The sequence below is a fragment of the Rhipicephalus sanguineus genome, chromosome 10 (genome assembly GCF_013339695.2).
Source record: "Rhipicephalus sanguineus isolate Rsan-2018 chromosome 10, BIME_Rsan_1.4, whole genome shotgun sequence".
NCBI lineage: Eukaryota > Metazoa > Arthropoda > Arachnida > Ixodida > Ixodidae > Rhipicephalus > Rhipicephalus sanguineus.
In genome coordinates, this window is record NC_051185.1 from 47,283,780 (window position 1) to 47,310,071 (window position 26,292).

At 46.2% G+C, this 26,292-nt stretch overlaps 1 protein-coding gene across 2 annotated transcripts in view; it reads left to right on the top strand.

Moving 5' to 3' along the window:
- LOC119371820 (uncharacterized) overlaps positions 1-26,292 on the top strand; it is a 157,586-nt gene that overhangs the window by 20,055 nt on the left and 111,239 nt on the right. For both annotated transcript variants that reach the window (XR_007417712.1, XM_037642282.2), the window contains exons 3-6: positions 7,690-7,868; positions 18,473-18,686; positions 19,371-19,550; positions 22,179-22,304. Coding sequence is in view for 1 of the 2 variants with exons in the window: in XM_037642282.2 (XP_037498210.1) it covers positions 7,690-7,868; positions 18,473-18,686; positions 19,371-19,550; positions 22,179-22,304 (699 nt within the window). In the remaining variant the exon portion in view is untranslated. The remainder of the gene's footprint in view (positions 1-7,689; positions 7,869-18,472; positions 18,687-19,370; positions 19,551-22,178; positions 22,305-26,292) is intronic.

Consider the following 26,292-nt stretch of genomic DNA (forward strand, 5'->3'; position numbering starts at 1 on the left):
TAGCGGGTGCTACCTGGAATAATTCTTACGTAGGTGCCTGGACTGAGGCCTCCTTCTCATCCGTCCGTTGATCAGTAGTATTTTTTTTATCTTTCTCTGATGACGCGTACTAATTACCGTAAACATACAGATTTTGACGCATATAAGTTTGAAACGACCATCTTTAATTAAACCTGGTTCACGCTTAACATGTTTTACAAGGTTCGTAAACCTACATTTATCACATCTGACTTGAAGGACTGTCAGAGTCAGATAAATTTCCACATTTTAGCTGTCCCTGTTTTTCCCACTTGTATTGTCATAGCGCTTCTCTGTTCATGCTTTAATACTTACTGGACAGCGAAAACTCCTGCAACTGTAATTTATTCTGTGGATTCTTCCTCTACGTTTGTTTCTGTCCGTTCAGTGCATTACATTTGAAACAAATACAACTGCGATTGAAACATATTTCACCGATGGGCGGCTTTTTACACTAAGAACATAGAACAGGGGCGCCGAACGTTGGACCGCCTGCCCAATTTATCAAAATCTTGTGTTTGACGCATGGTGGTGGTAATGGCGGTGGTGATGTTTCTACAGGCTTAGTTAGCCTGGCGGACTCTGCGGCTCTTTCCACACAGCATGTCTTCATCATGTATCGCTCAGGACTGTCTCACGCAAGAATGTTGAAGTCTTGCTTTCAACGCACAGTTTGTCCGTAAGGTCATGGTGCACATTCGACCCGTCACATGAAAGCAACAAAACAAGATATAAATGTGAAATCTACACCAAATAAAAGGAAAACTCTCAAAGCTTCCGCAGTTTGATTTGCAAGAGTGCGCGCAGCAGCGGATCAGCCGACGCCAGCGCCAGTCGGAGTGTGGGCGGTACAGACGAAAGTTCAGTGTGCTCTGTGGCTTGCTAAATTCCGACGACATTAAACTTTTACTCGTGGGGTTATGTGAAGCAGCACGTATCGCAGCACGTACAGTGAACGTATCGATGGCATCAGTCATTAAAAACAGAGAGTCACCGACGGTTATTCACTCCGTTACACCAGACGTCCTTAACCGTCTGTGGTAAAAGATTGAATATCGTTTAGATGTGTGTAGGACAACATATGGATGCCACACGGAACTGCACTGAAGAGGTATGAAACTTGGAAAGCTTCATTTGGTGAAGATTTCACATTTCTGTCTTGTTTGGTTGATTTCCTGTGACCGATGAAGGTGCACCATTGCTTTACGGACACACTGTATATAGACACAGCCATAGCTAAGCAGCCGCCTTGATTCTGGCATTGGGATCGCGTTCGTGAAATATTAGTTTTGTCTACGCAGCGTGAAAGTTACAAAAAATGACATTTTGATTTCAAGGGCAGCTTCCTAGATCATCACCGTCTGTACATTGCTGCGAAAAAGCTTGATCATTCTGTTCGTTATCACCATCATATCGCTTAAAGTTTTATCATCCCAACCCGTCAACTCCTGTATGCATCTGCGAAACGAACTCCTTTCCGTAGCGAACATCTACCCCGACTACATGCGGAGATTATCTCGGCTCCAAATCTGAGAAAAACAGCGCTCATCGATTCCGTGTACTCTAACGGATGCTCATATCGTCTAAATTATTAAAGGAAATTAAGAAAGTCAAACGCGCGGGACGATGAGACAGAAAAAAGGTTCTTCCAGCCGAGTTTGCTTTCGGGATAACGCGAGCCCCTTCAGCACCACAGATATAGGCTTCGTTCATTAGAGGACACGATAAGCCTGGAACGAACTGCCTCATCGTCTGCGCCGAACGGCCTCGTACGCGCGGAACGGATCAGTGCGCCCCGCTAATCAGCCCTAGACTATAGCTTGCGTATAGCCAAGCCCCGTATCTAGCCAAATCCCGTGAGCACACAAAACGAACACGTATAGCGCGATGTGGAACCGTTATAAATATGCATATGTGACCTCGGCTTAAGATGGTCGTTGCTTCCGCGCGTACAGGTATCGACCACCGCGCGCCTGCGAAATCTGCGGCGCCGGCGAATTGTGTGCAGCGTCGCCATGCATTGAGCTATCCTACGCAGCGGCTTCGCTCAGTAAGCTAACCTCGATAACGCAGTACATAATAATTACTGCCCATCGATACTCGTGCCTACGTTCAGAAAACGTTCTTAAGTGCGCTAGCATTTATCTTATAGAGAAAATTCCAACCAGAGATAGTGACTGGCGTATTATTGGCGAAAGCGACAGGCCCGTGGAAAACAGCTTTTAGGGACGAGTTGCGCTTGAACTCGTACCCTTCTTGTTTTCTCGCTCTTTTCTTTTTCTATTTTATTGAGTAAGTCTTATGCGACCGCATGCCGTTTCTGGTCGGAAAGCAGCACCGTTGCAAAACCTACTTTCAAATTATGCGCTGCAGCGTATACATCAAAGCGATTAGTCTACGTTCGTACAAGGCTGTCCAAACCAGGGAAGATACTGTGCTGCGTATATGGAAGCCATGCGACTTGAGAAACTCTATCGAAATGGGTATCACCGCACGGAACTTTTGTCACTTGGGGGCGCGTTACTTTCAATTCTCAAGTCCGAGTTCCACGCTTGTCTATTAGAAGCATGCGCATCTTCTCAGCTCATGCTCTAGTTTCTTTCTTTCTTTCTTTCTTTCTTTCTTTCTTTCTTTCTTTCTTTCTTTCTTTCTTTCTTTCTTTCTTTCTTTCTTTCTTTCTTTCTTTCTTTCTTTCTTTCTTTCTTTCTTTCTTTCTTTCTTTCTTTCTTTCTTTCTTTCTTTCTTTCTTTCTTTCTTTCTTTCTTTCTTTCTTTCTTTCTTTCTATTACAGTGGCTTCACGATCGCAATGCAAGCAGTCGTAGCCACACACAGCTATCAAGATTACAGGCCCCTATCGCAACGCCACAGGCGTTCTGACTATCATACACGTTAATCATTCATCTAAATCCTGCGTAATCTGAAAACCGGATTACGTGCGGTGCCTTTTTGCTTCGGAGTGTTCTTAACTGTTCGATCAATCAATCAGATTAACAGGCGACGCAATGCACATTCTGATTTGTCTAGCGATATGCAGATCAAGGTCGACGTTTGTAGTAACTGCATATTTAGTACGCCTACAGCATTTCAACATAGCAGGAACGTGCTTGCCTCGTGAGATTCTAAATGAACCAGTGTGCTTACTTATCGGGACACGAGTCGGAGAAGAGGTAGAGGACCGAGCACTCAGGGGCAGCACAAAGATTTTTTTTTACTGGTAGGACATCCACGACAAGTCGGTTACTTCGAGGGGAACAACGGGGTGGAGAACTTACGCATTGTCTTTTGGGTGTGGTTTCTCTGGAGGGTGGGGGGACGGGGGGGGGCACGCGAAAATATTACAGAGCCGCAGCCCCCCTCCCCCTACCCTCCTCCCCTGGCACCGCCTCTGTGAGCGCTTACCAACATGCCAACTTTCCAACTGTGTTGCCGTATGAGGCCCGATATTTGTGTGCACATTTGCCTGCCCTATATTTTCACTTTCTCGAACAGAACGCTGCACGGGAGTTTGTTCGTAGGCCGCAGTTAGCTTGCATATTTAGCTGTGGCATTAGGAAGACAAGAACAATTTAGAAACATAGTGCGTTCAGCGTTCATTTGTCACAGCGCAAATTAGAAAAAACACATATGTGTCTTTTTTTAATTAGTGTTGCTTGTTTTTGTTGAAACAGGTTCGCTCACTAAGTTCGCCACGGCTGTACAGTGGTCACGGTGCTCGATGCTGACCGAAAGGTCGGGGGTTCGATCCCGGCCGCGGCGGTCGCCTTTAGATGGCGGCGAAATGCGAGATGCCCGTGCACTATGCGATGCCAGTGCACGTTGAAGAACACTAGATGGTCGAAATTTCCGGAACCCTCCGCTACGTCCTGCCTTATAATCGTATCGTGGTTTTGGCGCGTAAAACCCCAGATGTTGTTATTATTATTATTATTATTATTATTATTATTATTATTATTATTATTATTATTATTATTATTATTATTATTATTATTATTATTATTATTATGTTCGCCCACTAAATAGTTCCGTCTTTACCGGCTTGAGCGTGGCGTTCTTCACCGTCACAACCACGCGACAATATAGAGGCACGTGTGTATACGAACGTACGCAACGGATGCGTGTTGCGTCGAGGTCCTCGAATAATGATCGGGGGCCGAATTCACGAAACCTTTAATTCATAAATGAGTTTTCGCATTGGTCAACCGGCTTCGCTAATGATATGTCCTACATCGTGATTGGCTGAAATATTGTCTTACGAAATTTTTTAGCGTAAGACATTTTTGCGAATACAGGTCCGGAAGAATAACGTGACAAAAAGAGCGCGCTGCGACTCGTGAGAATACAGTTCTGCCAAGCTGCTGCAGACTCGCCGTGTATTCGTGTAATTCTCGAGCTCTTTGCGAGTGAGGGTCAGCGGACGCGTACCTGCCACGACGTGTACCTGTCAGGCGCAATCCCGAACCGCCTCGCTCCTTTCAATTTGCCTTCCCATATGTATACGCTCGATGCGCAGCTGTGCAGCCAGCTGTGAGAGATCGCGCAGCGCTTGCGATGTGTACGAGGATACCCGGAAATGAAATTACGTGATACTCCGTAATTTCTTTTTATAACTTTGCACTCGTATATGTAAAAAAATCATCGCGGCAGAATCAACACCAACACAGACTAACCCTTTCAATCTACACGTGGAAGTTGGACTTCGCAGCAAACTTCAGTTCTTCCTGGTAGTGCGAGCGTGCTAGTTGATGTTATTCTTTGTTTATTAAATGATGAGACACATAGCGAACGCCGACTGGCGTGCTTTTTGAGCGATGCTCGATAATTCCACTTTTCAAGAAAGTTGTGTACGCAACAAGAACTACTACTACGACTTCTACTAGTATCGGTAATAATATCGGGGATTTTACGAGCCAAAATTACGATATGATTATGAGGCACGCCGTAGTGGAGGGCTCCGGAAATTTCGAACATCTGGTGTTTCTTTAGCGTGCACTTAAATCTAAGTATGTGGGCCTCTAGCACTTTCGCCTCCACCGAAAACGCGACCGTCGTGGCCGGGATTCGATCCCGCGATCTTCGGGTCAGCAGCGGAGCAGCGTAGCCACTGTATACCACCGTGGCGGCTTACTACTGCTATTACTATACTACAACTACCGGTATACTACCACGAATGAAAGAAGGGCAATTGAAGGCCTCGTTTTTCTTTGTTAGACACAACATTAATGAGAACCAAGAGAGAATAAAGCCAAGGAAAGTATAGAGGACGTTATTCCTAGTAATTATCATACAAATGTGAAGAAATTAAAGTGGACGGAAAGATAACTTGTCGCCGGCAGGGTCCGAACCTGCGACCTTCGAATAACGCGTCCGGTGCTCTTCCGATTGAGCTACGGCGGCGGTCGTCCTCCCGTACGCTTTATAGGGTATATCTGTGCACTTAAACCTGGGTGCTCTAGCGCCATTCGAAGCCATGACGACCTGTAGCACTACTACTACTACTACTACTACTACTACTACTACTACTACTACTGCTACTACTACTACTACTACTACTACTACTACTACTACTGCTACTACTACTACTACTACTACTACTACTAATAATAATAATAATAATAATAATGAGAAGAAAAGGAAGAAGGAGAGGCACAATTGAAGACACTGTATTCCTGAGCCTCTAGATGTGTATAGGAGGGTTACACTTGACGTCATCCGCTTGGGGCGCTAGCGGCGTCCGCCGCCGCTGCCATGCCTATGGTCGGTTATGGCGCACCCCATCGGTTCTTTCGAAACGGCGAGCTTGCGGCGAAAGGTTGCGTGCGTGGTTGGTGTCTACGGGTAAAATGCCGTTGAGTGCATGCGCGCGTGACCTCCGGGGACCGGAAAAAAATTCGTCACGAAAATAAGGTTGAGCTTTGTGGCGGCATCGCGTACGACTACGACGGCAATGAAGCTGTGTTCGATGCAAAGCTGGCTTTATCCTCGCATGAGGTACCGCTGAACTGTCACTGTTCCTTGGGCTTCCCATGTTCACGATGGAGAGACGGCGCCCAGTCCGGACCTGCAGCAGCCATCGTGTAAGGAGGGCATCCTGCGAAGCACAACGAGCAGCGATAATATCAGCGCTAAAGTGCTTAGCTGACCATTCTCTTAAAAAGCAATCAGCGACGCGTAGCGCGCTTTCATCTACCGATGCGTAAGCAGTCGGTAACACGCCGCACCTACACACGGCACCTATACTCAGAACGAAATCTGCTGCTTTAAAGGATGCATTTACAGCTCTCGCAGAGCACACTAGAGCTCTTGGAAGGAAAAAAAAAATTGCAAGTGTGCGCTTGGCCGCATCCTGTGTTCTTCGTCCCTATCTTTGTACTTGCGCCAGTCATTTCAACTTCAGTTCTGTAAACATAACGAAAACAAAATACTTACCACGCAAGCGACAGTAATTTACCGAGCTGCCCAAGCGTGTAGGTATTAAACAACTTTACTGTTAATGTGCTCAACTGACTGTTGACTGTTTCTTAAGCAGCTACCTCAGGCGTAGCGCGCACGCTCGTCTCCTGCTGCGTAAACAAGGGTCTATAACACGCCGCGCAGATGTAAGGTTTTCGCCACAGCCTTCAGCAAAAGCCAACCTCGTTGATGTTGCCCGTAGGTTCTGAAAACTTACCGGAAATGAAGTGTTTACTGCACACGCGGGAGTGGGTTGCCGAGCTGTCAAGTCTTTCCGATTGACATACGTATGAGCCACTCCGCTCTTCGTCGCAGCATGACGTCTTTCGTGTTCTTGCATTGATTGACAATGACTTTTGGGATGAAAAGAAAAAAGCCGAAATCAGAAGCGTTCTCATCTGCGGGACATTTTTTTCTTCATTTTCGAGTGCTTATTTACCATTGTCGCTGAAACCTGACCACAGAAATTAACTCCCGTGCGGACGGGCCTCACATTCCCCACGAGTACGATCGTGCGACTGCTTGCCGCGACGGCCGGGCGACAACAGACGTGGACGTGCGGCCGTTCCGACGCTGGCGCCATCTCGGGGGCCCCGCCCCTGCGCAACCATCCTATATATATGCACGCACATAAAAACACGAGCACAAACATACTACGCCCATGCATGCAACCTAAGTGCGAAATAATCACAGTAAAGACATTCTATAGCAAGTGTGCGTGTAGTTTGTGTCCGTGAAGGAAGGAAGGAAAACGAGAGAGAGGAAAGACAAGGATGTTAACCAGTTTGGCATAACCGGTATGCTACCCAGTACAGGGTGAAGGGATGGGGGAGATTGAAAGAAGAGGAAAGAAAGAGAGAAAGAGAGGGGAACACACACGCACACACAACTTCACAGCGCAGAGCGGCAGTCTTGTGCTGTATGCGGCATCATTAAGAGTCTACATCCGCTCGTGCAAGTCTGTTGTCCTTGGGAACTTGAGCAATGCCTTGGTTGCTTGAATTCTCGATAACTTTTCGCTCGTCTTCACAACAGAACGGTGACACTAGAAACAATTCTCCAATGTCACCTTGTGTCCGTGAAGATACACTATCCGTATATGTCCATTGTGTCTCACTTCGTCCTCGTCTGCTTAGCGCCGTACCCTTTGTTCTGAAGTCGCCAACCAACTAGCAATGCAATAAGTTTTGTTCCAAGCCTTGTGTAACATGTCTCCGCAGAGCGTTCGCTGATGCAAAAGTGCGGTGCGCACGTTCGCTCCCCCACCGAGGGCTACCTCTCGTCTCCCGGCTTCCCGCACTTCTACCCTGCGCTGTCCAACTGCTCCTGGCTCCTGGAGGCCTCTCCGGGACAAACCATCATGCTCAGGATACTCGACCTCTCCATCAGGCCGCCCAGGGTGAGTGTCCAGGCTGCGTTCAACCAGCCAGCGTTGGCTCCTTCCTGTGCATCTTGTGGCTCCTGCGAAACACTTGAGCATCTATATATCAGACTGTCCCGCATTCGTTACGCAGCGGGCATTGTCGATTAAGGAATATAAATTCCTCGGAGTTAAGAGCACGACCGTTCATGATTACCTTTTTCCGAGGGTGTGCGCTTCTGGACGCGACCAGGCCCATCGAGCTCTGCTGACTTTTATGGACCAGATGGATCTGGCCAACTGGTTTTATAGACGTTTTACAGAAAAGCTCTCATGCTTTTCGTTACGCAGTTACGCGTTCGCAAGAACTATCATCATCATGAAAGGCCTCTGCCGTTCTAGCGCGTGCAACGCAATAACTAAGCCGGCACGCGCTCTCCCGCTGCGCCGATTCGTCCGGCGTGGGATGCAATAACTCGGATGGGCGAGAGCACGAGTACAGAGAGAGAGAGAGAGAAACAACAAAGATATAACGAGAGAAAGGAAGGGAAGAAAGAAAAAACAGAGAAATAAGTACACACAGAGAGCGAGATAGAAAGAGAGATAAATAAATAAAGCGATAGAAAGAAATTGAGAGAGAGAGAGAGTGAAAGCGAGAAAAAAAGTGAAAATAAAGGATAGAGCGTGAAACGGATAGAAAGAATCAGACAGAGCAAGCAAGAAAGAAGCAGAAAGAAACAGTCAATAAAGAGACAGAAAAATAGAAAGAAACAAGGAAGGCCGCCCAGCTCTTGTTCCTTCAGTCTTGGCAGAACCATTGCTTGACACCACTCGTGCCAAGCTGCCTTAATTTTAACGCAGTAGCGTTAAAGAGCTCGTTTCGCTGAATTTCCGGCGACGGCGTCGGCGTCGTTGGTTGTGAGCAAAATATAATCTTGTCCGTGACCGAAAAATCGAGAAAGATGCAAATAAAATAAATAATATAAAACTTCGGTTCGAATGAGAATCGAACCCAGGCCTTCTGCGCGGCAAGCAGGTGTTCTACCACGCAGCCACGCTATTTCCTTCTTTTTTTTCTGTAATGCAAATGCATGGAAATATTGCCTGTAATTATTATGAACCGCGCACAACATAATTCGTCACGTTAGAAAAAAAAAGCCTTAACCTATACGACACCCACATTGTTCCAGACAATAGTTGGCACTTCAAAAGTCAGGAAAACACACGAGCGTCGAGAAGTGCGAGCCACTCCGGAACGGGCTCAGAAGTCTCAGCAACACTGCGCACTTGAGCAGCTCCTCGTCGATCGTGGTGGCTCGGCGTGTCAGTCAATCATGCGACTTTTCGAAAGCGAATAAAGTCCTAATAATATAAAAAAATGATACGGTGTATTATTGGTGGGGCTCTTTTTGAAACGGAGGAACCTAATACCATGAGCTGTGATAAGAAGGTCTTTTCTGGTTGTTCTCTTTAGAACGTCCCAAAAACGAAATGCCTTACGACAATGGATTAAACAATGCTCTACCGTCTCAGCTTGGTTACAGAGTCTAATATTTACAGTCCAGGGCACATATATTGCTTTTTCATTGAGCCATGTGTTCGCTGGTAAAGAGGATGTGTGCTTGAAACTGCTTCGAAAAGAAGAAAAAAAAAACACTGTGTGAATGTCATATCGTGGAAGGAGTCTCCTTAAGGCATGTAATATTGCGTGGCAGAAGCGTAGAATCGTGCCAGGCGTCAAAAGATGTGAATTGCGCATCGAATGGGTGTTTTAAAGGCCCAGCTGTTACAAAGCGCTCAGACATACTTAATCATCAACAGCTGCAAAAGCATCAACAAACTGGGCAGCTGCGTAGGTTCGCGCGCTGCCCTACGGACGCGTTTCGCAAAAGGAAGAATTATGGCGTAGTGGGTACTTAACAACTGTACTTGCAGTAGGCATTCTAGGGTGATTCCACGAGAGATCGAACATGCCTGTCCGGTCGCATTTTTTGTTTTGCCTGGGTTTTTTATATCTTGGGTGGGCACATTCAAAGTGCACGGAACTGAAAATTTTATTTCCAAGAAACGCTCCCAGCGCGCCAAAAAAATATTTGAAGGTGGCGGCGCATGCCTCCTGTTTTTGCTCACTGCATTGTTTTCGGATTTCACGGCCGAATTTAGCGCGAACTATAAATGATGTGTCGAAAATTTCTTTTGCTGGTTTTAATACGCACTACTGTGAATTACATCCATGCTTTTTTTATGCCGTCCTCAAAAAGAGAAAATGTGAAAAAATGGCAAACACGGCCGAAATCAAAAAAGGGTCCTAAGTTTGAGGCGCCTTGGCGCCTTTACTATTTCAAACAGAAACTTGAAAACAGTGTCAAGTATAGAAAAGAGCCTTTGCAACATTTATACGGAAGATCATTTTCCTACGGTCGGCGCAAAAAAAGAAAAAAATTGTTAAATAAGCGAGTTTTTTCAAAAAAGTACATTTTCAAAAAATAAAATAAAAAAACTCCGGTCTCAATTTTGACGGCAATTTTTTATCGAAGAGCGCTTATGTCAGTGAACACACGGTTTTAATATCATATGTCCTCATTTGCTTTGTTTACGAGATATAACTGGCCAAAGTGACCCTTGCTGTGAGTGCTCACTTCAGTGCGACTGATGGTTGTTAATAGCTTGCATTGTGCGTAAATCGCAGTTTTATTTATTCTGCTGCAGCAAAACCTTGCTCTGGTGGCTTTTCGTCAAGAAAAATGTGTTCTCAGATTTTATTTGTGTCTAGCGTGTGCAAAAGTGGGCTGCTGCCGCCCTCTAAATGGCTCACGTGTAAACAGTTTGCAGCCTACAACATCGCCTACAATCATCAGAGGAAAGATGGGCGCGCCTGTTCAAGATATCAACCGCTTCTTCTTCCTGAAGGAATGCCTGGTCTACCTCATCGCGGTTAGATGTAGACAGGTTTTCCTTGAGGAGCCTAAAGCAATGCAAGCAGACCTCGCAGGTGTCGCGAAGATCCTCAGCCTATGACAGTAGCTTCTGGAGGTAGGCAACAACAAAAAGAGCAAAGAAAAAAATTTGCGCAACGAAAACGTTTTCCTCAGCAATCTTCTTTTTGTGAACGCGTAAATAATCGGCACAGAACAATCGGACGTAGCCATGGGCCGCGCGCATCGCGTGTAGTGAACAGCTAGACCTAGAGCAAGCCGAAACGTTTATACTGAACGGCGCCGCACAAATTATCTCACATCTGCGCAGCGGTCATGAATGCCTTTCCAGAACTGCTTACGGTTTAACATTTTATGACTAAGGGTGTCTAAGCGCTTTGGGCTGTAATATTTAATTTGTAGGCCGCACTCATTGTCAAAACTAAGGGTAATGTCCGTCTGGTGCCACCAATGACCTTTGCTGCCCTCGACGTGGGAAAGCACTTAAGTAAAGTAGCAACAAAACATCATCAATTGGGAAGCTTCGGCCACTCATGGCTTAATCATGCCGCACCGCACGTTTTCTGGCTGCTGAAACGCTGAGGTAAAGGTCGAGATGATACAGGAAGACGTTATCTGCGACGCCGAAAACATGTGATTGCGGGAAGTGAAATAAACGGCTCGGAAATCATTGAGCTAACTTTTTTACAAATGTTGTTTAGGCACAATGTGCGTCGAATGGGAAGATGGTTAGAGCGTACAATGCATGTAATGGAAGGGAAGCAAGCAGGCAGTGAGAAAACAACTGCATAACAGCGCGCCTGCTGATTGTGGCATTTAGTTACAGATTAAGTTGGCCTTCGCTGCATACAGATGCTTTATTCTGTGTGCAAGGAGGGTTTTGACAAAGTGACCTAAACCATGTGTTCGCGGTGTCTCGCGTGCTTCTGATTAACGAATACTGGCGGGTAAGTTGAGGTTGTAAGCTGCAAACTGCGTACGCGTTCGGCCTTTAGAGAGCGGCAGAAGCCCATCCCCACACACGCTAGACATAATTAAAGTTTGAGAATGCATTTTTCTTGACGACAAGACACCAGAGCAAGGTTTTACTACAGGAAAATAATTAAAACTAGATTTAAGTGCAATGCAAGCTGATGACAACTATCGATCGCACTGAAGTGAGCACACACAGCAAGGGTAATTATGGCCCGTTAAATCTCGTGAACAAAGCAAATGAGGACATATATATTAACATGGTGTTTTCACTGACATAAGCGCTCTTCGACAAAAAAATGTCAAATTGAGGCCTGAGTTGTTTTATTTTCGAAAATGTACTTTTTTGAAAAAACTCGCTTCTTTAACTAATTTCTTCTTATTTCGCGCTGCCTGTAGGAAAACGATCTTCCGCATAAATGTTGCAAAGGCTCCTTGAAATACTTGGAAAAAAGCATGGATGTAATTCACAGTAATGCGTATTAAAACCAACAAGAAAATTTTCGACACATCGTTTATAGCTCGCGTTAAATTCGGCCGTGAAATACCAAAACATTGCAGTGAACAAAAACAGGAGGTCTGCGCCGCCACCTTCAAATACTTTTTTGACACGCTGGGAGCATTTCTTGGAAATAAAATTTTGGGTTTCGTGCACTTTGAATGTGCCCACATAACATATAAAAAACCCAGGCAAAACAAAAATATCGACCGGACAGGCATGTTCGATCTCTCGTGGAATCACCCTTTAGAGGGCGGCAGCAGCCCACTTTCGCACACGGTAGAACCAAATAAAATCTGAGAACACATTTTTCTTGACGAAAAGCCACCAGAGCAAGGTTTTGCTGCAGCAGAATAATTAAAACTGCGATTTACGCACAATGCAAGCTATTACCAACCATCAGTCGCCCTGAAGTGAGCACTCACAGCAAGGGTCATTTTGGCCAGTTATATCTCGTAAACAAAGCAAATGAGGACATATGATATTAAAACCGTATGTTCATTGACATAAGCGCTCTTCGACAAAAAATTGCCGTCAAAATTGAGACCGGAGTTTTTTTTATATTATTTTTTGAAAATGTACTTTTTTGAAAAAACTCGCTTCTTTAACTATTTTTTTCTTTTTTTGCGTTGCCCGTAGGAAAATTATCTTCTGTATAAATGTTGCAAAGGCTCTTTTCTATAGTTGACACTGTTTTCAAGTTTCTGTTTGAAATAGTAAAGGCGCCAAGGCGCCTCAAACTTAGGACCCTTTTTTGATTTCGGCCGTGTTTGCCATTTTTTCACATTTTCTTCTTAATGAGGACGGCATAAAAAAAGCATGGATGAAATTCACAGTAGTGCGTATTAAAACCAGCAAAATAAATTTTCGACACATCACTGATAGTTTGCGCTAAATTCGGCCGTGAAATCCGAAAACAATGCAGTGAGCAAAAACAGGAGGCATGCGCCGCCACCTTCAAATATTTTTTGGGTGCGCTGGGAGCGTTTCTTGGAAATAAAATTTTCAGTTCCGTGCACTTTGAATGTGCCCACATAACATATAAAAAACCCAGGCAAAGCAAAAATTGCGACCGGACAGGCATGTTCGATCTCTCGTGGAATCACCCTCTAGGATAGTTTGAAACGGCCAATGATGCGCGCAGTCCTTCGTTTCCTTGTGGCACGGTTGAGGCGTCCACCTAGAACCGAATCCAGGCGATCAATTTAGAAGGCGATGCGCACGGGGCCAGATTTTGCTATCGCGTTCTACTCTTGAAGGCGAAGCTCAAGCGTACTCCATGTGTTTTTCCTTTTTTTTTTTACTTATTTCTGTCTAAGTGTTCATCTTTTTTTTAGATGCGAAGCAGCTTTTTCTCGGGGCTGTGTCCGTCCTTCCATCGGCGACCGTCCGCTCGGGAACCACGTGTGCTGGCACGCGCTAGCGCGTTCGGGCCTGTGTAAGGGGCTGGGTAAGACGCTGTGGCCTCTCCCCCTTACACTTTCTCAGCAATCATGTGATGGCGTCGGGGAACGAGATTCTGCAGACTCCACTTGTAAGGACGCGTTAACATCGGGCAAGGTGCCCGTGATGAACGGAACTTTAAGTCGATCCATGCGCTGCTTCGCATCCCCACATGGTTCCCTTCAGTGGGAGCTGGTGTAATTTTTTTCATTTACTGTCCTGTCTTCCTTTTATAGAGTGTAGGCAGGCGTTGTGGCCCTTTAGGAGGCAGTTGTCAGCCCACTCCCTCCCTCTTTCCTCTGTGTCGTTGTGTATGCAAATCAGATAGCATAGGTCGGCAAACTCACTCAGGCTTTCTCAGATTCGGATCGAGCCGTGAGCCTAAGTCAGGGTGAGACCGCTTGAGAAAATTTTTAGTGGCTCCGAGTCCGAGTGAGTCCGGTTGAGAAGAATTTTAGTCAGTCTGAGTCCGAGTGAGTCCGGTTGAGGAAAATTTTGGTGAGTCTGAGTCCGAGAGAGCCCTCAGCGCAAAATATATTTCTTGAGTATGAGAGAGCTTAACTTTTTTTTTGCCGACGTACGGTCCTATCTACTGAACTTCAGCATTAATATCAGCCATATGTCAGCTCGCCTTCTACTCCCCTCTAATGCGACAACGTTAATACGCCAGCTCAATGTTTATTAATCAGGGGCGTGAGTTCTGACCCTCCCTCCCCCCTCCCCCCTCCCCTTGCAAATTATTTCACAGGGATATCTTGATAAAAATATCTCGTGGTAGTCACCTCTTTCAATAAAAATGTCGTTAGGGGATTGCAACCACTGATAACTTGTGTTTGAAGGTACGAGATCAAGAGGCGCCATGTAGAGCACCGATTATGCGAGATTTTGATGTTTAAGTGCATTGACATCCTGATCGAAAATGGCAATTATACGCTAACGGACTCACTAGTCGACTCGCTCAGACTCAGATTGAGCCGCGAGTCTGATTCTGAGTGAGTCCGAGTGAGTCCGGTCACGTAAAGTTTAGTGATTCTGAGTGAGTCCGGCTAAGGAAAACTTTTGAGTGTCTGAGTGAGCCCGAAGGACAAAATGTATTTCATGAGTGAGTTTGAGTGAGCTCCACGTTTATTGCCGACCTATGCCTAGTAGCAGAGTCCTTCAATGCCAATAGTAATAATAATGGTAGCTATAGAACATTCTAATGTGATGTATTCTTGGGAACCTCTACAAGAGATCTCGCGAACAACTTCTCTATGGTTTAGAAAAAATTATTGGCGATTTAGGGGGCCTACCATGGGACAGCAGTAAGCTACCCCGGTACATTTCACTACGCAACAAAGGGAAGCTTATTGAACCGGTACTCGTAAGCGCAAGAGACGCTTACAAACGAAATACCTATAAATTGCGTCAGTATAACTTACTCAAACGCTATACGCAATTTTATGCAGACTACAGTAATACACTCTACGCTTCCAAGCAACTATACAACAACAAACATGTTAACTAAAAGCATCGTAATTCTCAAAGAGATATGCGAGGAAATAAAGAAAAAAAAGGAAAAAAAGAGATGGGGAGAGGGAGTTTAGCACGGGGAGTCGGGTAACTTGTTTTTTTTTTCTGAACTTAGTATGACACTGCTGCAAATTTAAGTTTCTCCCCACGTAATGCGAAAAACCGGGTGTGCCAGCGCGTTAAGAAGGCCTCAACAACACTCACTTCCAGCTCGTCATGTAGGTATCCGAAAACAATTTGATAAATACGGTGCGTGGATCGGAACGCTGCACGCTGTGGTTGTCGACGAGCTTCTGCCTGGAACCGTCGTCTACAGATCACGTACATTGTGACCAAGAGTATCAATTGGGCAAACACGCCGGTATTCCTCTGTGACAGCGATGTAGCTCTTATCTCCTACAGTCAAGACGGCTCAATGTAATAAACAAAATACACTATGTGGTTTATTCGTAGCCTCATGATAACTACCACTATGAGGCGTACTGGTGGCAGACTGTACTCTTCACGACTACATAGTAAAATGGCTCGCCGTACCTGAACGTCCTCAACGCGACAAGCGTACGTGCGATTGACAGCACAGTTCTTTCAATAAAGCAAACCTTTGTCACGTCTGCTTTCTCGTATTTTACATTGGTGCGTCGTGCTTGGTCGGTCCTCTCACCAGAACTCACAGGGTCGTCTATGCATTCACCTAAGACGACTCGAAGGCGATAGCCTACCGGCGTGGCTGCTTCACCGTGCACCTAATATTACGCGAACGCCGCTTTCTTTATTGCGGTGAAAGCCTTAGATGACCCATCAAATGCAAAAAATGACCGACGGCGGTGTCGGCGTCCCGCAACGTCGGTGTCAACACTACTGACGCAAAAAATCGCGTGATCACGTCATCATGACGTCATCACGTGATGACGTCATAATGACGTCACAGATCGCCAAAATTTGTAACGTCCTCACATGAGATCGTCGTTCAGGCAAAGGTGGGCCGATCGCGGAGGCAGTGCAAAACCAGGTGAGATGCAGAAAGCTTGCGATGCCTCCGATCTTGGAGGCAGCGCAGTAGCACGTCAGGTGCAGAAAGCGTTAGGAGGGGGCTGGGGGAGGATCGGTACATCGACTTGAGAAGAAAAAGAAGAGGAAGATGGCCTTCGCCTTCCAGTCTTCTTAGTCGAATGCGCAAGGGACCCTGAGTGAGTGAGTGAGTGAGTGAGTGAGTGAGTGAGTGAGTGAGTGAGTGAGTGTGTGAGTGAGTGAGTGAGTGAGTGAGTGAGTGAGTGAGTGAGTGAGCGAAATAACTTTTTTTAGAATCCGGTGATTGGGAGGCCCGGACCTAGGACTACCTAGACGGCCGCTGGGAGCTGTTGTTCCCGCACGGCCTGCACGGCTCGCTGGACGGGCCCATGGTTGGTCTCCGAGTTCTGAACTCGCCTGTTCAGGCGACCATTCTGTCCGACCCACATTGTTATGTGCGTCCGCGCGTGTGTTAGTGTGTGGGCATATATGTGTATGCATACAAACTATAAAAATTAGGAAAGGTAGCGAATTGAACGTCCCTCCCACCCCTCCCGGGTTACGCCTGTGCCGGTCACAATGACGTTCTCTAACTTGGTTAGTGTTGTGATACGTTTTGTGTCTGTAATGTGTAGTCGTGCACTGCGGATATACCCTCTTCATAACACCCATCTGAAGGGGCATAAAATGCTCGAATCTACCAGGCGTACCTCTCCAGTAACATATGTCTATCTCTCTCGTCTATCGGTCCCTGCCGACGAAAAGTTATCTTTTCGTAAACTTTACTTTCTTCACATTTAAATCCTAATTACTGCAAATAACATCCCCTACACTTTCCTTGGCAATATTGTCTGCTAGTTCTCATTAATATTGTGCCTAACAAACAAAAAACGAGCCCTTAAAAGCCGTCCTCTTTCCTTCATTCATAGCGAGGGTCTCATTCTGGCAGACTTGATTCCTTCAGGTAGTATGCGAGGAATTATTGATCAACTGCCAGCTCGTTAAAAGATCGCGTGCTACGTCACGCGAACAGGCAGAAAAAGAGCGTTCCACACTCCCTGCCATAGCTTCGACTGGCGCTGACTAACACTGCTAGGTTTGAGTGCACATATATATACTATAAAGTGGACGGGAGGATGACCGCCGCTGTAGTTCAGTGGTAGAGCATCGGACGCGTTCGGTCCTGCCGGCGGCAAGTTATCTTTTCGTCCACTTTACTTTCTTCGCATCTACATCATAATTACTACAAATAATATCCCCTATGCTTTTTGGGCATTATTGTTTGTTAGTTCTGATTAATATTGTGTCTAACAAAGAAAAAAACATGGTTGATCCCTATGTCATAGGAATCGGTATAACACTAAAGTAAAACGTGCCTTCACGGACGTAGTTGAGCGTTTATTGTGCATTTTTTCGCCCCGAGGGCGAAGGAATGAATGCTATAGCAACAAGTTGTAATGTCACGCGAATAACGGCAAGCAGCTCGAAACTTGCAACGCGCTGCTCAAGCAGAAAGGATGCACGGAACGAATATGCACAGGATGAGCGCGAACTAACAACTGTCACAGCTCGACAGTTAAAGCGCGCTGGTCAAATATAAAGGAGGACGCACGAAACGAACGCAAAAGTATACACAGGATGAGCGCGAACTGTCACAGTTGTAACTTAATTGTTTGTGAGCAGCGCGCTCCTTTCGCAAAAGCGGCCGTTGCAGTGAGCGAAGTGACCTTCGTGCTCTCTGTAACTTCAACGCAAACTTGCGGTGAGAGCGCAAGACGTTCAAGATAAGCGCGCGCGCACGAGCGACCACGCCCTGTAGAGGCGCACGCTCATCTCAACGCGTGGGGCGACGATCTTTAAAGCGCGCCCTTCCAGCCCTTCGCGCCATCTGGCTGGTGATTACGAAAACACGCCGATGTACCCCGATCTCTGAGTACCGCCACCGGCAAATGGTGTATATAAATAGCACGCCGTTAGTATAAAGAAGGACGTGGCGTCTGTGGCGGAGTCGTTTCGCGCTGCGCGCTGGAGATCGAGGGATCGTAAGTACGACTCCCGGTGACGGAACTTTTTCTTCTATTTTTTTCTTTGCCATATGTTAGTCTTTATATTTTACAACATCATATCCGTCACGGAAATGCGTCAGTGGAGCCGTGGCGAACCCTGGCATAAAACACTTTCGTGTTATAAAACGAGCCCTTAAAGGTTAACTTCTTTCCTTCTCTCGTATAATGTCATTTATGTTCAACCGATCGAACATCCCATTCTTGCAGCCGGGGGCTCCGGGTCCTTTGTTCGACTCCCTGAGCGAGTCCGACTGCGCCGAGGATGCGCTGAGCGTGCTCGAGTCCGGCCGGCCTCTGCTCGTCGCCTGCGGGGAGTCGCGACTCAGCCTTCGAACTCTGCGCTCCACGGGGCGCCGACTGGTGGTCCGCTTTCGCACCAGGAGCTTCGTGCCGGCCAGGGGATTCCTGCTCAAGTACAAGTGTGAGTGAGCTTGGCGCTTTCTATATAACACTGTTAAGGGACTTTATACACCCTCAGTACTCCCTGTTTTCCCCTCTTTTGTATATCTCTGTCAGCATTTTCAGTAGCATCGGTTTTAATGTCCCGTCCTCCTCATTTGTGTTCATTTGCACATCTCACTTTGAATTATAGCATTACTACATACATGTAAACCTGCATTAAGCACAAACAGACAGACAGACAGACAGACAGACAGACAGACAGACAGACAGACAGACAGACAGACAGACAGACAGACAGACAGACAGACAGACAGACAGACAGATAGATAGATAGATAGATAGATAGATAGATAGATAGATAGATAGATAGATAGATAGATAGATAGATAGATAGATAGATAGATAGATAGATAGATAGATAGATAGATAGATTACCATTCGCCACAAAATCTGTCCATCGATTAAGATACGTATATTTTTGTCAACATTACCTTTTTGTAAGTGCATAGAGACTTGCACACACTTTCTATCAACTGGTTGTTTTCTGTTTTGTGCCTTCTGCTGACACGTAAGGATGGCGAGGCCCGTCAAGCGGTGTAAAATTTGCTATGCGTTTGTCTTCATTACCAATGGGCACGTGTAAACTGAAATAAAGCCTTGCTTGCTTGATTAATTAATTGATTGATTGAGATTGCTTACGCAGTCATGGGTTGTCCAACGCCGGCGGCGCCTCAATTGGGGTACCTGGTGCACCGCGCCGAGGAGACGGCGCTGTACAAGTGCTGCAAGGACCACATGTTCAACGACACGCAGGCGGACACCAGGACGCTGGTGTGCCTCCGTGGGAACACGTGGAACGACAGTGTACCGGAGACCTGCACGCGTAAGCTGCAGCGCCCTCGCTGTTTCTCGAAGACGATGTCTCCTTGAGCTTGCTCTATCCACTTTACAAACCCCGTTACAAAAAGCCCCGTATGCCCCGTTACTAATTCACTGAAAAATTTACAAGCCACATGGTTCCTTATGCACATTCCTAAGACGACTCGATGGTGAAATCAATCTTCTTCTTCTTCTTCTTATTGTTCACAGTCGGTATATCGATCCCCCTTCCCCCGAAAGCTTTCTGCGCACAACGTGGTTTTGCACTGTCTCCAGGATATCGGGGGAATTCGAAACCTTTCCTCCTCACGTGGCTTCGGAGTGCCTTCGGCATCGGCCCACCTTTGACCAAGCCACAATGTCGTGTGGTGACGTCATGTTGTGTAACGCCATAGTGATGTCGTGATTACGTCATAGTGACGTCGCACAATTTGGCGACTCGTGACGTTGGGGTGACGTAATCACGTGGCGATGATTTTTCGCATCACTCGCGTTGACGCCGCCGACGGTCACTTTTCGCGTTTGATGAGGCATCTAAGGCTTACGCCTTATTGAGAAAGAAAAAAAAAGCACACGCACGGAGGCATAAAACACTCCCGTTGCGCCCCATAAAAGCACTTGGAAGGGTGTTATTATACCAGCCTGATTCCAACGAAAAGGCTCCCAAGTAGGGAACTATAAAACTCTCATTGTGCTTCGCGGAAGTTTTCACTGAGACTGAATGGGAGTAGGATTTATGTTATGCCCAATGTGCGCTGCATGATCCCGTTTTGTTGGCTTTTCCGTTTAATACGAGGTGTTTTTCGGGAAGCAAAGTGTGGTTTCACACCCAGTTTTTTTTTTTAGTTCCCCTAACAAACACCATTTTTAGAGTGAGAAAGAAAAAGTACTAGTAAAGCAATGTATAGCATCGAGCATCTCACGTAAGACTATACTCATTGCGATATGTATACGAGATGATGGATTAAATTTGAAAGAAAACCGTATTGCGAAGCCGTTACGGACCATAAGTGTGGAGTAAGAGACCCCTGGACGCAAAATACGAGCACTGGTATTATTCACAGTAAACCGCTTTACACCCTTAAGGGGGTTTTGCCGTGTCTATAACTAACACCCTTACACTCCAGGAAAAGGGTGTTTTCACGTATCGAAACACCCATACCATAGGGTGTTTCCAATGGCCTAAACACCTTTATCACTGAAAAATGTAAAAAAAGAATCACAGCATATCCACGGAGTGAATGATGATGAGTGGGCGAAGCTGCGGAGGTTCATCGGTAAACCGTGAATCTTCCGTGAATTCTGCCCAGTACATCATCACCGACGTGAGATCGGGCGCGTTTATACTAAAGGTTCGATGAGTTATGACGACTTGCAGCTCACTTTAATTTTACATGTACGCTGTGAATTTTCATTGTTTAGAAAACCATTGCTTTAGAAAACATGTGGCGTCTTTCGTTAAGCAGCTGGGGTCTTTTCGTTTTGCTTTAGAAACATGTGGCGTTCTTTCGTTTTGCTTTTACAAAACATCTGGCGTCTTTCGTTGGTTTATTTCATCAATCAACGGCGTTTTGAACAAAATTTTTATTGTTTAATCACGCACAGGAGAAATCTCACCAGGCACAACCTTGGAGGTAAACAATGGCTGCTAATGGGAATGAGAGACAGAAGAAGTCGGCTTTTAGCTAACACTTACACTTCTACTAACGTTTCCTACTGGAACATGCCAATGGCTGCTAATGGGGAATGAGAGACAGAAGAATTCGGCTTTTAGTTAACGCGCACGCTGCGAATTTTTTATTGTTCAACAACGCACAGGAAAAATCTCCCACCGGCACCACCTTGGAGGTCAAGATCTGGTACTAGGTTTACGACTGGTTACGCACTACTACTACTACTACTACTACTACTACTACGAGGGACGAACGGGTGCCGCCTTAAGGAGCTTCGCCCCTAAAATAAATTCTACCAGTCAAGGAATATGCAATTACAGATGACATCAGCATAGAGAGTGCACGCATGCGCCAAACAGCACACACAACAGAGCGTATTGTAAAATAGCACATGGACGGAGCGCTCGTGCTACACAGCCTTACACTGACCATCTGGTATATATAGCCATAGTATCTTAAGCCGCCGTTCAGTGCCGGTGGAGATATTCCTGTTCCGTATAAATGAACATTAAACATTAAGAGAATAGACGTAAATTTATGGCACGCTTGTAGATAGCCCTAAAAGAGACATATCCTTTAATCTAAACTCGACTAAGATCGAACGACACTTTAATCAGCGAGTCCCAGTTATCATCTGCCAGTTATCATCTCCCAGTGGTATGGGCCATGGGTGTTTCGATAACCCATAACACCCTTAACTCCTAAAGGGTGTTTAGTTAGAGCATTACCCCCTAAAGGCTATTTTGTGGAAGGAAAACCCCCTTACACCCTAATTTTTGCAAATTTTGGTTAGGCAAAAGGGTGTTTTGCTTGCTTGATACCCCCTTAAGGGTGCAAAGTGGCTTACAGTGTTGGATAGCTCTGGATAATGTTGTTCTAGGACATAATAACGCTCCGAGAAGTTTACGATTGCTGAGGACCTTTTATTGAACGGTATAGGTTCTCACTTCGTTTTGCAGCACGCCTACCCGTGCCGTGGAACGACACCGTCGTGGAGGAAGAAGAGGAGGAACCGCTTCTTCAGGGTCGCAAGGAGCGTGACGACGATGACGAAGCTGGTTTCCTCTCCACGCAGTTTCTTGCAGGTTAGACCACTGGTGCTTGTGTCTATTCTCTATTGCAAATAGATATTTATTTCTCTATTGCAGACCTCTTCTATACTAGGAATAGGACGGCGTTGAGTTCTGGGCGCATGCGCGCGTGCCTTTCTCGCGCCAACTGTTCTTTGGCATAAACTTTAAAAACGAGAAACAAAACAAAAAAAAAAACGCATGGTAGCTTTACTAATATGCCTTTTGTCTTCGGTTTTTCGTAGGGAAAAGAAGAAGTCAACGTTTTTTTAGCCGTGTTTTTTTTTTCTTTCAATAAAATGTGTAATTCGCAGTGTTTATTCGCCGATGAAAATCGGTTCCGCTGAATCCCGCGAGGTGGTGTAAAGGTTATGCAAGGGAAGAGTGACAACCCCCATATTCATAACGTATGGAATTGCACAGCGCGGAATACAGGACGAAACACTTGAAGAAGTACACACGGACAGCGCTGTGTCCGTGTATATTGTAGCCATATTGTAGCACCAAATATTGAACCCCCCGTATTGTAGCACCAAGCTACAGTGAAATATATACGGATTTCCCAGAAATAAAGCTTCCCATAGTCGGATACAACTTCAGAAGTCCGCGGAATTTCTTCGTCAAAGGCGGATGCACGCAAGTCTGCACCGACGGGCACGCACTTTAGACTGACGTCATGAACCAGACGCCTTCGGAGAACATTGCTGAGTGCATGAGAGGGACTATTTCTTCAGTCGCCGAGGCGATCGGCTGTCGCGCTTCGGTCGTCTGGGCCTCTCCGGACTTTTTAAGTTGTACCCGACAATAGTTGACGAAAAATTAGTCCTCTTCTGCGGATCGATCCTGGGACCAACACATCTTCGAGGCGGTGGTCTTGTTGGTGGAGCGTATGTTTATTCTTAAGGTTGCAACCGCCTCCAGGGGTAATTGGAGATTGTTTATAAATGTATGCAGGTATCCGGCTGTGGCGGCGAGTGATTCATTTCGTTGTTGTCGAAGTAAGCGCGGAGGCACTTGGCGCCGAGTCAACGGGGAGTTGCGTAGAACAGAGGCAGTTTCGCATTTCACAGCCATATTATAGAGCTACCGTTGTTTACCTGCGCCGAAGGATTTCAAGGGGGAAAAGACGCCGGACTCATTGATGCCTCACGGCATCGACGGCGTCGACGAATGGGGAGAGGAGCAAACTAAAGGGTTCTCTTTTGTTTTCCCTTTCTCTCTCCAATTCTCACAACGCCCGCTTTTGTCTTTCGCCGTCACGCGGCGGCTGCGGTGTTTATGATCGCCGCCGCCGTTCCCATGTTGTTCTGCGCGTCACTCGAAGCCTAGACGTAGGGCGCGGTTGTCGTATGTAGAGAGGCACCAGAAAAAAAAAAATCATTCCGCCCCAAGTGAACCGCAACCTGTGCAAAATGTGGAGCATTGATTCGCCTGCGATTTCTTTGTTTTTTGTGTGTGTTTTTTTCTGCTCTTTTCTGTTATTTTCGCGTGCTTATATGGAACTTTACATCTTTTTCTGTTCTTTTCTTGTGATTATCTGATTTGTTTTGCGATTATCTATTTTCTGTTCTGTGTAGTCCTTTCTACTATTTGCTGCTCCGAACGCGGTGCGTCGAACTCCCGGCGCTGGCGTTTCGCCTCTACTTCTCTCTTCCGTGCCCCGCCACGCTGGTCTAGTGGTTATGGCGCTCGACTGCTGACCCGCAGGTCGCGGGATCGAATCCCGGCCGCGACGACTGCATTTTCGACGGAGGCGAAAATGTTTGAGGCCCGTGTACTTAGATTTAGGTGCACGTTAAAGAACCTCAGGTGGTCCAAATTTCCGGAGCCCTCCACTACGGCGTCTCTCGTAATCATATCGTGGTTTTGGGACGTTAAACCCCACATATCAATATTACTATTCTCTCTTCCGCAGATCTGTGTCTAACTCCCGACCCTGGCGTTTCACTGTCGCTTCGCTGGCTCGGACAGACGAATTAGTCCTTCGGCGACGCTGGCGTTCCAAACGTGCAACCTGTTCGGCTTATGTGTATCAAACGTGGGACCTGCGCGTGACGCCCAATTGAGACATGAGAGGATGACAAAGCGGTCCCTTATACTGCTCCGCAGTTAACAGCAATGGCGTATCTATAACCAGTGCTTCAGCGTGTGTTTCCATATCATAAAATGCGCAATAGCTGAACTTCCGGTCGGCGTCACAGGCGGGAGTCACGTGGCTAGAGCAGGAAGGCATGGAGGATGAAAAATACTAGGAGGAAGCATCACGTGATTCCGCTAACTTCGGCAAGCCAGAGAGAGAGAGAGAGAGAGAAGAAGCGTTTATTGAAACTCAGGTTGTTAAAGGGACACTAAAGAGCAAAACGATTTTTCTCTTATTAGTAAAGTACTCTTTCATGGTACCAAAAACACCACGCTTGCTGCGAGAAGACGCTTAGTAAGCGAGAAAACACGCAAAAACAAAATGTGGGTGGCGACGCCACCTTGAAGTTTCCGCACCATTCACCGTGACGTCACATGTTTTGACGGCGCCTACTAGGAACTACGTAGTTCCTATTGGTCAATATGAAGTACATTGTCTTCTGAGGGGGCCATAGACCCAACATACCAAGTTTGGGGCAATTTTGTTGAGCCAATCGTGCCCAAATACGATAAATACACTTTGAAATCCGTGACGTCACGCGGGGAGATTTCGGCGCTGAATTTAGAAATGAAAATTTGAACTTGATGTTCTCCTCTATTAATAAACCTATGATTGGCGAAATTAACGACATTAGAGTTCTCAGAGCCCAATTTATCGATATAAACCGGTTCATTGTTTCTTTTTAGTGTCCCTTAATGGTTATGGTGGGTGGTGCCCCCTTCCAGGGCCCCACTGGCTACAGCGTCTCGCCGGGCCTGGTCAAGGGTCGCCAATTGGCTTCCCATTTCCAGTTCCGCGAGGCGCGCGCCTCCCACAACCAGCTCAGGGAAGTGTTGTTCAACAGAGGCGAGATGGCAGCCTCCGTGCGTAGTGTGCACTAATATGTAATGTGCTCCAATGTCGGTGATGCTTCGCACCACGGACATTTGTTGTTGTCTACCAACTTCCACTGACGCCGCCCCTCCAGACCAGTGCACGGTGTCTCCTGGACAGGAATAGGCTCCCGTTGCGCCCGCAGCAGACGCAACCAAAGCTAGCCGACCAATGGTAGCTCTTGTTTGTCACGTGACCAGAGCCTATTTCTCTCTTAAGGAAAAAATTCGGCAGATACCAAACAATGTGGGAAATCGGTTTCATGCGAAGCAGTCGACTAGTAGCCGTCTAAGCTGCATTTTTTTTTGGCCTTGGGTCAAGCGTTACGAGGTAGATCAACGTGATTTTGGAAATGGAGTAGTGTGCATATCGTGGGCTTACCAGGCACGTCTACTACGCTGGCGTTTAAATAGTACTCAAATTTTCATTCATGACAACGCCCATTTTTAGCTCACAACCAACGACGCCGACGCCGGAATTTCTGCGAAACGAGCTCTTTAAACCTATCGCGTTAAAATACGAAAACATTTAGACTAATTTCTACTATGCTATGGGGGAACTGAAAGCAGCTGTCCAAGTCTTGCGCGAATTACTTATACAGAGGAAGAGGAGCCCCTCCATCCAAATGTATATATTCAAAGCATGATTTACGAACAAAACGCGCTCCTATACTTAGGACGAGTCGAAGTAATGCTCATGTGTCAACATAAGTGACTTAACACGCAGTCACGACAAAAATAGAAATTACTTAAAAACTTAACCATTTAACCCGTAACTTCGCTATTGGTCTTTTACTTCTATGTGCACGCACCTGTATTTGTAAGTGTCCGCCAACAAGCATCATACTGCTCCTTTGTTCATGTAACGTAAATAGCCAAGTTATCTCTTGCTTTCGCCAGTGTGAAAATGTAGAATAACTTACCGGTTCACGTAGAATCTTCACCTGCATTATCGTCCTACCAGCTTTCGTTAAGAGATTATTTTAGGTGC